General features: G+C 38.8%; 2 protein-coding genes across 3 annotated transcripts; both read left to right on the forward strand.

The window, feature by feature from the left end:
* Window positions 1–12: 12 nt before the first annotated feature.
* On the forward strand, window positions 13–10033 carry LOC135843190 (uncharacterized). 2 transcript variants are annotated; one of them, XM_065360980.1, is made up of 3 exons: window positions 13–1389; window positions 1480–3437; window positions 3534–10033. In XM_065360980.1, the coding sequence occupies exon 3, from the start codon at window positions 4514–4516 to the stop codon at window positions 9650–9652; it is 5139 nt and encodes a 1712-aa protein (XP_065217052.1). In that variant the 5' UTR covers window positions 13–1389; window positions 1480–3437; window positions 3534–4513; the 3' UTR covers window positions 9653–10033. The 2 variants fall into 2 exon arrangements, with proteins under 2 accessions (XP_065217052.1, XP_065217050.1); XM_065360978.1 differs by having other exon boundaries at window positions 1480–10033.
* On the forward strand, window positions 9690–13944 carry LOC135843192 (fibroblast growth factor receptor homolog 1-like). Its single transcript, XM_065360981.1, has 8 exons — window positions 9690–11409; window positions 11484–11589; window positions 12068–12302; window positions 12449–12714; window positions 12803–12996; window positions 13064–13204; window positions 13293–13392; window positions 13499–13944. Exons 1-8 carry the CDS (start codon window positions 11351–11353, stop codon window positions 13631–13633), a joined length of 1236 nt encoding a protein of 411 aa, XP_065217053.1. The 5' UTR covers window positions 9690–11350; the 3' UTR covers window positions 13634–13944.
* Window positions 13945–14484: the final 540 nt, after the last annotated feature.

The raw sequence follows: 14484 nt of genomic DNA on the forward strand, positions 1-14484 counted from the left end.
GCAACAAGAATAAGTCCATAGGAAGGTCACATTTCACATTTGAAAACTATCTCACAGTTTTTGCGCCAATTTTAGGACAATTTTTAATTATTTTTGCTGACTTCCCAATCCAACCTTTTTTTCTGGGGAGTGGCTGCACTGGTTCACTGTCGTCAAAGAAATGTTACTCCGCACCGTTTTTTTGAAAACCTACGTAACAGCTCGTTCTGATCGTATTCATCTGTCAAGTTTTGAAGTGTGGAAAAAAATGTGTCCTTCGGCTTGTCTTTTTATTTACCCTAATGAACCCACCAAAAACGATAATTGAGAAAGGGAAGTTATTCTACATGATAAGTACACATCCTTCATTGCATGTTAAAAATCAAATAATGTCCTGTAAGATAAGGCTAGAAACGAAAAAACGTTGAGATTGTCCTTCGGCTTGTCCAGCGCTCATTTGTCCTTCGACTTGGCCAAATTTCAGACAGCTGTGCTTTTATCGCGCTAGTCGAGATATTACACGATAATAAAAGCAAAATTTGACATTTTCTCCCTCCCCATGCCTCACCTCCACCCCTACCAAAAAATAAATCCAGATTCGAACTGTGTGGCCTCGAAAACATAGTTATATCCACATATTACACGATAATATAAGCAAAATTTGACATTTCCCCCCTCTCTACGCCTCACCCTCAACCTCTACAAATAAAATAACTCCAGATTCGAATTCTGCGACCTCAAAAACATATCAATCGATGTATTACCCATCGATGAGGGTCGAATTCTAATTATCACCGTTTTAGGGGGGCCAGGGCCACAGTGGGGGGATTGAATTGAGGCCAACACTACAAGAGGGATCTGGGACACCTATACAAATGATTCCCACTTGAAATTTTCCAAAAAAATGATTTTTGTTTTTCAAAATTATGCACATCAAAATTTACCCTTTTTTTGAGAATTACCCAAGTGTAAAATTTTAGGAACCGTGTAAATGTTTGCTGGTGGACGGATTTATTGAAATTTCAACTCAGCCACTCGGCACTCTAAAAACACGAATAATGAGCAAATACAACGATTTTAGTGTAAATTCTACAGGCATCGAGAAAAAAAGAAAGAAAAAAAAACACTGTAGTAAAGTAAGATAATATGTAGGTGGATAAACAAAACGAGAAATCTGCCAACTAACATTTATCTGAATGAAATTTCACCACACAGGATATCCATATCAACAACCAAAGGATATTCGTTGTTTTAAAAATAATGAATATCGTTCCTGTGATCTCGATAACGATGGAAATTCATACATGAAGATTTCAGAAACTGATTTAAAAGAACAATCAAATTACACTTTCAACATATGCAATACGAATGGTTGTATTAATGATACCTTCAACGCCGTACATATGACTGGTGAGCTGAGTTATGATTTACAAAGTACTGAAATTTTGAACATTTCATATAATTATCTGTGGAAGCAATAATGTACTTACTTGTGCATAGAAAATGACACCGCTGAGCTGGAAGTAACTTCGCTTCAAAGTTATACACAAATTTGCTGTTATGATCCGTCAACATCAGTTTGGGATGCACGATGGGTGTTCTGTGAGAATGAAACAGAAATGATCCTCAAAGTAAGACAATTTCTCAACACACAAAATACATAATGAATTAAACGTAGGCATACTACCTCAAGCGGTCTGCGGTAAAACGACACGATGATGAGAGTATAGTGATAGGTACTTTGAGTGGCATAGGTAGTATGATGTATGTCTCGGGTGAAAATCAGGCATCGTAGCACAGGTCGTGTTTTTGTATTATTTGCGAAATGACCGAAGCAATTTTTAATTTTGTATTTCTTACACGAAAATCGTACATTTTTCAATAAGTATGTAAGTAGGTATACCTACATTGAATGTCGTGTGTACCATAATCCAAACTGGCCGGACCACGCTTTCAACTGTGCACAACCAGGATTGTACAAAATACGAAACAACAGAAAAGAAGTGTATAATTTTGGATATTCATGGTCCTTGATTTTGTATTGTGCGAATTGGATTTTTAAGAACGAATTCAGAAAGAAGATAACTTAGCTGTGTGTGGTTATTGTAGCCTCATCAAGAACTACATCGCCAGATCGCACCGCTAATGGAGCTGCGCGATTCGCTACTCAGGTTCACATCTTCCACTTATGGTGGAAGCTGCGGGCGCACAACCTACTGGTACAAATTTCTTTCAAATTGTAGTAATTTGAACGGGTAATCGACGAAAAAATCTCCTCATTGCTTCTGCCCCTTTTGTCAATGAATTGATGAGATGAGAAAGCCCATTTTGACAATGTTATCTTGTAGTACAATCAATGTGTTTGGCAGTTATATCTGGGGAGGTCAAGAAATGTTTGCATGTACAAGTACAACAATATTCGCAAGATTATTCGTCAACTATTCATTGTATTTTGTATTTACCACTTTTTTTTGTCATAATTGAGCTTTTTGAACATTAGGTATCTTTTCCTTATTACCATTGTGGAAATCGTTATGATATGATCCTACGTTTCAGCAGTCTAACCGATGGTACAGTATTTACAATGTTGTACCTAATTAAGCATAGATATAACAAATAGTGAAAAGTTTTACAAAAATGGTGTTTTTTTCATCTGTTTAAAATTATGGCAACATTTTTTCAATATAATTATATGTTTCATTGCAAAATCATAGCCAGAAAAACTGCATTAATCGTAAATTCGTTGGCAATGGAGGGAGGTGGGAGAGGAGATTTTTTGACATGATTGTCTACATATCGGTGAAATATTTTTAAAATGCAAAAATATTCATTTTCTAGGTTCCTGTTTTTGTTTAAACTTGTAATTTTTTTCTCTATCGATTTTTTTAGGTTTTTGAAAGTGGCAACACTAATTTTGACATCATCCGTCGATTACCCTTTCAAAGAAATACAATTTGAAAACAGTTTAAAATTCTACCTATACCACGTACAACCAGAGCAATTTGCAACTGAAAATTTCCATTTTCGGTCATTTTGGAGAACTTTCCTGAGTTCCACATCTCCGTCAAAAAAAATCGAAAAAATGTCCAGTTTGCGTCATTCGTCATCGTTTGATGACCTCTACATGTGATCTGATTTTGAAAAAAATCGAAGACCCCTGGTGCAAAAATCCGCCGATTTCGCATGGAATAACCTACCTGAACATTAAAAAATGAAAGTATTATTGTTTTATTAAAATCGCCAGGAATTAAAAGTTCAGCCATATTATACTGCTTGTTGGACTCTGTCTGAGGCACGTACAGGTACATATAAAACAAAAAAGCTGGTGGACACAGAATGGCAGACGATTTGTACATTTCATTTGAAAATCAGCAATGTCACAACGATTATACCATCCACAATCACCCTTAATAATTTTTCAACAAATCAAGCTAAATCCACAACTGAAAATATTCTGGGTACGTTAACTTTCAATAGGCGACGGTACGAATAATTGCATTTTCAATTTGGTACCTACTTGGTGATAAAAGGAAAGGTATCTATGCGAATTTCAGAAACACGGAATGTGAAGTTCAACTCATCCACAATCATCCGCAATTCAACTAACCAGGCTACAACCATATCAGAAAATACTCTCGGTGCGATTCCTTTCAATACTTGTTTAGATAATAATTACGCTCTCTATCGGTATTAGTTACCATTTACCTCGTCTGTATATTTTCCCTTATCTCTCTATCAGTCCACTATCATCCGAATGTGTATCATAACGTGTAAATATAGCAAGTATGCTTTAATGAGTATTTCTTTCTTTTTTACTCGAATATACGCCAAACAAATGGTCCTTCTGGCCGGATATCAGTTAACTCGATTATTAATCACTCGTTTCTCTCGTTTAAATCAATTAAAGTGCAATCGCGTATGTGTTTTAATTGATCTCGAACATCTCTCGGAAAACGAAAGTTTTCACCTCGTCACCTCGTTTACTCGCTCCTGTGTTCCTGTCAAGGGAAATCTACCCGAAACCAACTCGAATTCGACTCGTTCCAGCTTCATTCGAATCAACCTGTAAGTCTTTCATCGTAATTTACTTCGTTGTGCTGAAAAAAGCTGGCAATTTCTGCTGTAAAAAACCAAAAAGCAGCAAGCTTCGACAACCCGGTGCTGTTACATTGTTTCACAACGCCGATACGTTCGAACCCCGCTCGCCGCACCCGCCAGCTCGCCGAAAATCACCGTACCTCGTCTTACCTCGCCTATCAACGTTCCTGCTACACACACGCTCGTCGCTCCGCACCCCGGACCTTGTATCAGCAGCAGCAACGCTCGTTTCTCGTCGTATCAACTCGGAAATCGCCGTACGAAGCCAGTACTTGTTGTTATCACGTACTGAAACGTACCCCTCGCCGCGCCTACTCTGTAAAAGGCTCACGCAACTCGTTCCTCGCAGTTTCTGCTGTTATCAACGCAGAAAACACGTAAATATTCTCGCTACCTCGCATTCTCGACTCGCCTTGATCAATAGAAATTATTCATCATGCCATCTGATGATGAAGATTTTGGAGATCTGACGTATGATCAGTGTACACGTAACAAACGACTGCTGACCAAAAATCTGAACTATGATCAAGCTGATGCACTAGCTAAATTGAATGAACAACCATCGCAAGATTTAGTTCATCAAATTGGTGCTATACTCGATTCGTGGTTGAAACAGCTTAGAAAATTAGAAGCTCTAGACCAGCAAATTCTCGACCTACTCGATCCTAAGGCCTACAAAGATGCCAAAGAGCTGGAAAAGGCTGAAGATGAAGTTGTGAAACCCTACAACGATTCTCGAAAGAAATTCAACGAAGCCAAAGGTTTGTTGAGTGCAATGGCAGCTCGCATCAACAAAGCTGATCAAGCTGCTCAGCAAATGGCTAAAGCTCGTAAATCCATGGATTCGTCATTCATTGGTGAAAATATGCTCGGAAACCCGCTCGCTAAACTACCAGACATCAAAGTGCCTAAATTCGATGGTGATATTACAAACTTCACAGAATGGCATTCGATGTACGTAGCATTGGTTCATTCGAACGATATGCTGCAACCAGTGCATAAACTCTTCTTCCTCAAAGGTGCTCTCATCAAGGATGCCGAATACCTCCTCAAAGAGACACCAGTAAAAGAGGGTATGTACGAACTCGCATACCAAGCAGTATTGACCGAATATTTCAACGTTCGAGCCATTATTGCTGCTCATTTTGGTAAATTACTCGATATGCCGTCAATTACGTCATCCACGTTACGCGATTTGATCAGTAAAATTCGAGCACTTATCAGAGGTTTACAAACATGCGATATCGATGTTGCGAAGATGTCTCCTCTCATAACGTTCATCACTGTTCGAAAACTGCCCGAAAAACTTCGAATAGACTGGGAAAACAGCAACCTAGACTATTCCGCATATCCCTCGTTCGACTCACTCGATAAATTTCTCAGCGCTCGTTGTTTTGCTTACGAAACAGCCAATCTGATGTCTTCTACCTCGAAAGCGACACCAGAAAAAACAAACGGCTCTTCAAAGAAGACAAAATCTACGTTGGCAGTCTCGAGTCCTTCCAGTACTTCGCCGCAGACTACTCAACGAACTCCCTCGACTGTGCTGAAATGCTTCGACTGCGGAGAAGCGCATTACCTCTTGCAGTGTCCGAAATTTCAAGCAAAGAACGTTACAGATCGCGAACTGTACGTTACCTCGAAAAAACTGTGCAAAAATTGCTTGCGTCCTGGACACACTAGCAACGTTTGTCGCTCCTCAAAATGTCGCACGTGTGAAAAGAATCATCACACTATGCTTCATCCCGAATCAAAACCAGACCCGAAATCCGATGACCAGACAAAAGCAGTAGTAGCAATTCGTTCTGGTAAGGATGTTCTTCTGCCTTCTGCTGTCATCAATGTGCAAATTGGCAAGAAATTTGTACTCGCTCGTGCCTTAATCGACTCGTGTTCACAAGTCAATCTCGTTACTGAAGCATTTGTGAACAAACACCATCTCGTTAAACGCCCATCTACCTATAGTCTCGAAGGTATTTCATCTCAAACGGTACATACAAGCTATGTTGTGTCGTTTACGGTGAAATCGCGTTTCAATAAAGCTCAGCTGAAAATCGATGCTGAACTTATTGGCTCACTACCTTACACGATCGACTCGAAAATGCAACGACACGTTGCCACGCTCGAACCAGACCTCGCTCTTGCCGATTCGGAACTCGAAACCAGCCACGTTGACATTCTCATCGGTGCTGAATACATCAGTCGTATCATGACTGGCAACAAGAAGTTCGTCGGTGATCTCGCATTCGAAGAATCGCTCTTCGGTTGGCTCACGATCGGAGCTGTCAAAGTTCCACCTCTCGAACGAAAATGCTGTTTGCTTAGTACAACAACGCACGACGTACTAGCTAAATTTTGGGAAATCGAAGAAGTCAATCCTCCCAAGATTACTCTCAGCGAACATGAGCTTTGGGAAACCCACTTCCAAAGCACACGAATTCGATTACCTGATGGCAGATTCCAAGTTCGATTACCTTTCAAGGATTCAACTGAGAAACTCGCTAACACGTATCCTCAAGCTCTCAGTGCTTTGTTAAAGTACGAGAAATCGCCACTTCGACCTCGATATACCGAATTCATGCGCGAATATCTCAATCTCGGTCACATGCGTCTCGTTAAAGATCCAGATGCAGTTCAGCGATACTACATTCCGCACTTACCCGTGTTACGCGAAGACAGCTCGACTACAAAACTGCGCGTAGTGTTTAACGCTTCTGCCAAAAACAAATCTGGTCTTTCTCTGAACGATATCTTGCTGAACGGTCCGATTCGTCAATCGTTTCTATTCAATATTCTCATTCGATGGAGAATTTTCCTAATCGCCTTTTCTGCTGACATCAAGATGATGTATCGTTGTATCGGTATGAACGAAGATGATTGTCGATTTCAATCAATCTTATGGCGTTTCGATCTTGATCAACCTGTCGAAGTATTCGAGCTCACAACTGTGACATACGGAACAGGTCCAGCCGCTGCCGATTCTACTGCCTGTGTCAACGAAGTAGCTGACACAGAAGTACACGAAGATGAACCTGAAGTGAAAGAAGCGATAAAGGAAATGACCTATATGGATGATATTCTATCTGGTGCGGAAAACGTTCAAGCAGCTATCGTTAAAGCGCAAAAAATTCACAACGCGCTTATGAAAGCTCAATTTCCTTTGCGTAAATATGTCTCAAACTCGACTGAATTTCTCACCTCGCTCGCTCCTGAACTCGTTGAAGAATTGAAACCAGTATCGTTTTGCTCTGATGGAGTTGCAAAAATACTTGGTCTTCAATGGTACCCGAACGAAGATGTGCTGCGTGTTCACCATCAAACGGTGGATATTTCGAAAGTCACTCTCACCAAACGAGTGGTATCCTCGTTAATTGCCAGCATCTTCGATCCGCTCGGTCTCGTAAACCCCATATTGATTCGAGGTAAAATCTTGCTTCAAGAAATATGGCGGCAAGATTTGGCGTGGGATGACCAAATTCCTCACAAAATTGAAAAAAGTTTTCGAGAATACTACCAAGACCTTGAAAAGCTGTTTTCTATTCAAATACCTCGCGCTTACTCGACATTTGCTCCTGATCGATTCGAATTAATTGGATTCAGTGATGCAAGTGAAAAAGCTTATGGTGCTGTCGTCTACATCAAATCGTATTCTTCATCATCAATCGCTGTCTCGCTCGTTGCCTCAAAGTCGAAAGTCACACCGATGAAGGAGCTCAAAGTTCATCGACTCGAATTACTCGGTGCTGTACTGCTCGTTAATCTACTCTCGAATATCTCCAAAATGCTGAAATACGACGTCTCGAAGTCACGAGTCTTCTCAGATTCTCAAGTCGCACTCGCTTGGCTGAAAGGTCCAGCATCTCGATTCAATACCTTCGTACGCAATCGTATCGAACACGTCAACTCGATCATACCGTACGCTCAATGGAGTTACGTCAACACGAAAGAAAATCCTGCTGATTTGGTCACTCGAGGTGTATCTATCGAATCGCTCATCGACAATCAACTTTGGCTCCAAGGACCTAGTTGGTTACAAACCAAAGATACTCCGAAAGTCGAAATTAGTTTACCCGAGCCACCTGAAAAACGTCGAACTGTATTGCTGTTATGTCAAGCAACTACAGAAGCATTCATCAGCGAATATTCATCGTACGAAAAGCTGATTCGAATGGTTCGATTGTTTGTAACGTTCTACGCTCGATTATCTCGTTACGAATTGCGAATTTCGAAGATCATGTTCGAAGATCCACGATTACCGATTTACGTCATCGCTCGAATTTCTCAGCTTACTTGGTTCAAGAACGAAATCGAATCAATCCAGAATCAAGTACCTTTGAAATCTCGTAACACGCTCGCTTCGATAAGTCCTTTTCTCGATCAGTTTGGAGTACTCCGGGTAGGAGGAAGGCTTCGAAATAGTCGCTTCTCTTACGATGTAAAGCACCCGATCATCTTACACGGACAGTCCGAGTACGCCAAACTACTCGCTCGACATATTCACGAAAAATATTACCACGCATCACAATCGTTTACTCGATCATTCATACTCAGTCGCTACTGGATAGTTACTGGAGTTCGGCGACTAGTGAAAAACACCATCGATAATTGCGTCTGGTGTACTCGAATGAAAGCTCAGACAGTTAGCCAAATCATGGGTGATTTGCCTACTGAACGCTTAACCATCGCTCGTCCGTTTACCAATGCCAGTGTCGATTACGGCGGTCCTTTCACGATCAGATGTACTAATCATCGAACACCAAAGTACATCAAATGTTATGCCGCTTTCTTCGTTTGCTTGGTGACTCGCGCTGTATTCATCGAACCTGTGTCCGATCTCTCGACGACTGCGTTTTTAGCCGCTTTTCAACGCTTCCGGAATCGCCGAGGTACTCCTGCGATAATGTACTCCGATAACGGAACGAATTTCGTTGGTGCTAAGAACGATCTCGAGAAAAATAATCCCGAACTCGCACTCGAATGGAAATTTATTTCTCCTAGAACTCCACACCAAGGTGGAGTCTGGGAAGCTGCGGTCAAAGCTGGGAAAAAGCATCTACTAGCTGCGACGAAAGGAGCTGTTCAAACCGAAGAAGAATTCCGAACAGTTCTCACAGCTGTCGAGGCAATCCTCAACTCTCGACCATTATATGCCTCTCGTAATTCGACCGATGTTGAGGAGATCGATGTCCTCACTCCATCTCATTTCCTGATTGGTTCAAGTTTGCTCGAAAAGGACGATCCTAGCCCATTCGATATTACATTGGGCGAAAGATTGACGCTTCAACGTCAGATTATCGAGTCATTCTGGCATAATCTGAAATCGAGCTATCTTGCCAAACTTCAGACTCGCTCGAAATGGAAAAAAGCCGAACCGAATCTTTCAATCGGTGATATCGTCATATTGAAAGAAAATTCGTCGCCATGTTCATGGCCCCTCGGAAGAATCATCGATGGCAAACCTGATGCCAAAGGCCACCTACGAAAGGTCTCCGTTAAGGCCAAAGGATCGATTTTCCAACGAGGTGTCCAGGAATTGGTCAAACTTCCAGTCGAAACGAAAATCGCTGGAGAATAACGTTCGAATAATTTTAAACTCGTTTTGGATGTTCGAATAATGTAAATAATTGTTCCTTTTCATGTAAATTATTGCATTTTATTCACTCGTTAATTTTTAAATTGTTTTTTGTTTTTTTTCTACTCGCTCGAATGTAAATATCATACGTAATCGTAATTTCTCGTTGTATAGTTTAAGTACTACTCGAATGTATATAATTTATTTATATTTATTTCTTAAGACCCTTGGTCTTCCTGGGGGAGCTTTGTTTAGATAATAATTACGCTCTCTATCGGTATTAGTTACCATTTACCTCGTCTGTATATTTTCCCTTATCTCTCTATCAGTCCACTATCATCCGAATGTGTATCATAACGTGTAAATATAGCAAGTATGCTTTAATGAGTATTTCTTTCTTTTTTACTCGAATATACGCCAAACAATACTGGTAATTGATGTTTTCAATATTATGTACTTGATGATAAAAGATATACGTATCTACTAACAAGGGAACTACCTGAATCGGCTGCAGGACCCCAAATCCAAAAGTTCACATGCTGAAGTTGATTTCTGGATTGTTGGTGAATTTTTGAAAATTGAAAAATCCGAAAAATTATCAATTAATATCAAAAATAGAAAATATTGATGAAAAATGGGATTTTTTCGGGAAGTGGTTCAGATGGCGTCCCCAACTCATTTACCACTATCGAAATTCGTATAACCTCAATTTCAGTCATTTCGGAGTCTCCAGCGATTTTTTATTGTTTCTTCAGAAACTTGGAATTGCTGTAGAACGGCTAAAAATCAACTTTAGCACAAATAACTTCATTTGAGGCCTATGTGGGCTGCCTTTAGCCATTTTTTGCGATTGTCGCGAAAATCGGCGTCTGCCGGTTCAGATTTGTATTTTTGCCCATTGACTTGTGCAATGAAAAACTGCAATTCGATCTTTTGTGATGCTATTTATCCTGATTCAAGCTCCAACATAATTAGAGTTTTTTCCAAAGTAAGTACATACATATGTGCCTACTTGGTACTGCACAAGGTATGCCTGGTTCGCGATTCTTCAAAAAATTTACCCACTCTTCAGTGTAGTAGTTATTGAACTATCCTGACTTGATAAGTAAATTGAAAATCATTTTGTCCGATACATCATACGTTAGAGTTTTTTTTAGCCATATTGAAATGACTGACACTCATAACACATAATTTGATGTATCTATCCCACACCAACATTACTCGGATTTCAAGCTTATCCTCTCCCCTGCCATCCACCACCACAACTGTTTGACCAACTTGAAATCAACCGCCCTCGAAATATACAAATCAATGTTCCACTCGTTTATATTAGGTACCTAGTATACCTACCTATGGTTCTAATTTCAAATTCATCCTCACCTATATCCTCATATACCTATACTTACTCAAGAAATTTCTCTGTTTAATTTGAAATCTACTACTCCCAACCATAATACATAATTATGGGAATAAGTTCAGCAAAGTTCAGAAAAACAAAATCACAATTTTGAATTTCAGCCAGTTTGTTTAAAAATGTTTTTCAACTGTAAGTAGGTACAACCGCTATTCACACATTCCATTAAAAAAAACTGATTTAGGCATTTTGATTTTTTATTTTTCAAATGGTTCCATCATTGAAAACCACGCCTTGCCATCTTTGAAAAAGATGGTTCTGACCTCAAAATACTGGTCACCATATTGATGATAATATTATTATTCACAATAATAATTGGTGCTTGTTTTTTCTGCAAATACAAGAGGTAAGTGACGATGTCCCTTCTATTCCATATTGGACATTTCATTTTTGAAACGCTAACGCGATAAATTTATACAGGGAAATGAAAAAGCGAGAAACAGAAATTGCGAACATGACACGAATTGTGAAAAAGATCATTGTTCAAAAACAAATCGACATTGACCAAAATTTTCAAGATATTGTGGTAGCTATATTACATCTATTTGCATAAATATATAAATACACGTACCTAGTACCTTGTGGTGCCCGGGTCCTTTATGGTAATTGTGGTGCCCGCGTACATAGAGGATCACATATATATGTATGATAAAGGTGTTTTGGAGCAGTTTATTTTTTTGGGGTTTTTTAGTCATAGTGGTGCCCGTTATATAAACTTGGTACTTGTGGTGCCTGCCTCAAAAATTTTTTTTTCACATTAGAGTGTATTTCATCAAATTCTACATCGTTTTATATAAAAAGACCTTGTGGTGCCCAATTTGGGCGCCGCAAGCCCAAAACCGGGCACCACAATGACTACATATACTTAAAACGGGCACCACAATGACTAAGTTTAAATCTGCACATTTATACTTCTTTTTAAGGATACCTGCTGTATCAGCATAAATTAATTAGGTATGATTCAAATGCACTAATGAGATAATTTTATATTTTCCAACCAATAGAATATGCCTGTCGTTTCAATTCAAAATTCGAGATGTGGTCAAGTCAGAAATGGTATGGTATCTGCTGGCGAATATGAAATGCCATTAGATGAACGTTGGGAATATCCTCGGAAAAACTTGCGCATTATGCATACTTTGGGTGAAGGCGAATTCGGACAGGTAGCTCAAGCTGAAGCAAGTAACATTTTAGGAGAAGGAAGCGGAACTACAATTGTAGCAGTGAAAATGCTCAAAGGTTGGTAATTTTGAAGCTAAATCAACATGAATCGATCTATGGTCAGATACTTACCTACTAGCACAATTATCTGACAATAGATGAACTGATATAGTGAATACCTAGCTGTTTGAATGAATAATGATAAATTTTCTCAAATATTTCAGACAACAGTACCGACTCAGATATGATCGATTTAGTATCCGAAATGGAGATACTAAAATTACTCGGTAATCATCCAAACGTTCTCCGACTCCTTGGCTGCTGTAGCCAAGGAGGAACCCTGTTTGTAATTACAGAATTTGCTCGCAACGGAAACCTGAAAAATTTTCTACAGAAACACCGTAATCAATCCACCAAACTGACTGAAAGCACTCTGTTGGCTTATGCTCGTCAAATTGCACAGGGGATGAGTTATCTGACTGTTATGAAGGTAACTTATGTAACCTTTCCATAATTCATCAAGAACCTCCAAACAGTTCGATTTTCATCAGGGTGTACTTTTTGTTCATATTTCATAGTGCGTTCACCGAGACTTAGCAGCTAGAAACATTCTTGTAACAGCTGAACAAACGATGAAAATCGCTGATTTCGGCCTCGCTAGAAATGTGGCAAATTCCGAGTACTACAGAAAAACAACAGAAGGTAGACTTCCTATAAAATGGATGGCACCTGAAGCTTTATTCGACAACAAATACTCCACAAAATCGGACATGTAAGTTGGAATCTGGTAGGTATGTACCTACTTGATGAAGTGGACATTTACTGTTGATGTTTTACAGATGGTCATATGGTGTACTATTGTGGGAAATTGTAACCCTTGGGGATAATCCATACCCTTCAATTAAGAGCATGGCTGCGATGATTCGGTTCTTAAATGAAAATCGTCGTCTGGAAAAACCCTTAAACACGAGTACAGATGTGTAAGTACACTAACAAAAAATTTCCAGGATTACTTGGTAAAAATAAACGGAACGAAGTTACTTATGAACCTGATGATATTTCTCGTAGGTACAATTTAATGCAAGATTGTTGGAAATATGAACCCAGACAGCGCCCGAATTTCTTAACTATCGTTGAACATATAACAGATTTATTGGAGAATAGAGAGGTATGTGCTACATGCCAGGTAACTATACCTATATGACAAAAGACCTTTAATTGGTCAATCATCAATTCATGGTTGTATTTTTATTTCTTTAAATTCTGATATTCAGGTAGTCAGCGAATTTAATTCAGAAAGTTCTGACGAATCTGAATTAAAAAGTGTAATTTCCACAACAGAACCTACTGAATTGGATGAATTGATCACAAACCACTCAACTAAAGAGAACGAATATCTTATAAGTTGAGTAGTGAATTCAAAGTCATTGTTGCAATTTGGACTTATACCTATGTACTTATAACTTCTAATGGGAAGCAAATCTAATACATTACTATAGGTATATTATCTTTAGAATACAAATTAATACTTATAATGTTTTATTTATATTGTCTCTGTAATATGTATGAGTAATAATTATATTATTTGTGTAAGCTGAATTTCAACAAAGGGAACCTTTTGTTAATAAGAAAATGTAGAATGTTGAGGAAAGGAGAGCTTTCCAAAGCAGGATTATGTCATAGTAGCCCAGATAGAATAAATTTTTGTTGATAAGGTCTACCTACTGAATTTTTTAATTTCAAGATGCTGTTTTGTAATACCCACCGGCAAACGATATCACATTTTTTTGTATGTACATATAACCTGAAGTACCCAAATATGTGCCCAATTAAAAACATCAAAAACTGATTACCAAAAAAAAAGGAAGATATGAAGTAGCGAAAATTATCGACTCTGGAAATGACACTGGTCACATTCTAAAAAGTGATGGAAAGAAATGAACTACCTAATTTGTAAGTTCTTATCTAGGCAAGTGACTCTGATTCAGAGCATCTGCATAAAAGATGAAATATGTACCTACTGTAATCACTCTGCTCCATTTCGAAATTTTGCTGAAAGTGCGTCTCTGAAATGAATTCTAGAGAAGAAAGCATACCTACTTGTGATATTCCAAAATTAGGCCACTTTTCATTATATTTCGGTGAATTTTATACCACCTCGTATCGAACAAATTTTGCTTACCTATTTTAAATTAGCTCTAGGTATACCTATAGATAGCGTCTGTGATTGTACAAATAGCGGAAAATGAACCTGATGACG

Source organism: Planococcus citri, chromosome 4, assembly GCF_950023065.1.
Source record: "Planococcus citri chromosome 4, ihPlaCitr1.1, whole genome shotgun sequence".
In the NCBI taxonomy this organism is placed as follows: Eukaryota; Metazoa; Arthropoda; class Insecta; order Hemiptera; family Pseudococcidae; genus Planococcus; species Planococcus citri.

Bases quoted from the DNA above. Each gene is read 5' to 3' on its own strand.
- LOC135843190 (XM_065360978.1), top strand. From the start codon at position 4,514: ATGCCATCTGATGATGAAGATTTTGGAGATCTGACGTATGATCAGTGT.
- LOC135843192 (XM_065360981.1), top strand. From the start codon at position 11,351: ATGATAATATTATTATTCACAATAATAATTGGTGCTTGTTTTTTCTGC. The intron at 12,715-12,802 runs GTAACTTATGTA...CATATTTCATAG, and splicing joins GTTATCTGACTGTTATGAAG to TGCGTTCACCGAGACTTAGC. The intron at 13,205-13,292 runs GTAAGTACACTA...TATTTCTCGTAG, and splicing joins TTAAACACGAGTACAGATGT to GTACAATTTAATGCAAGATT.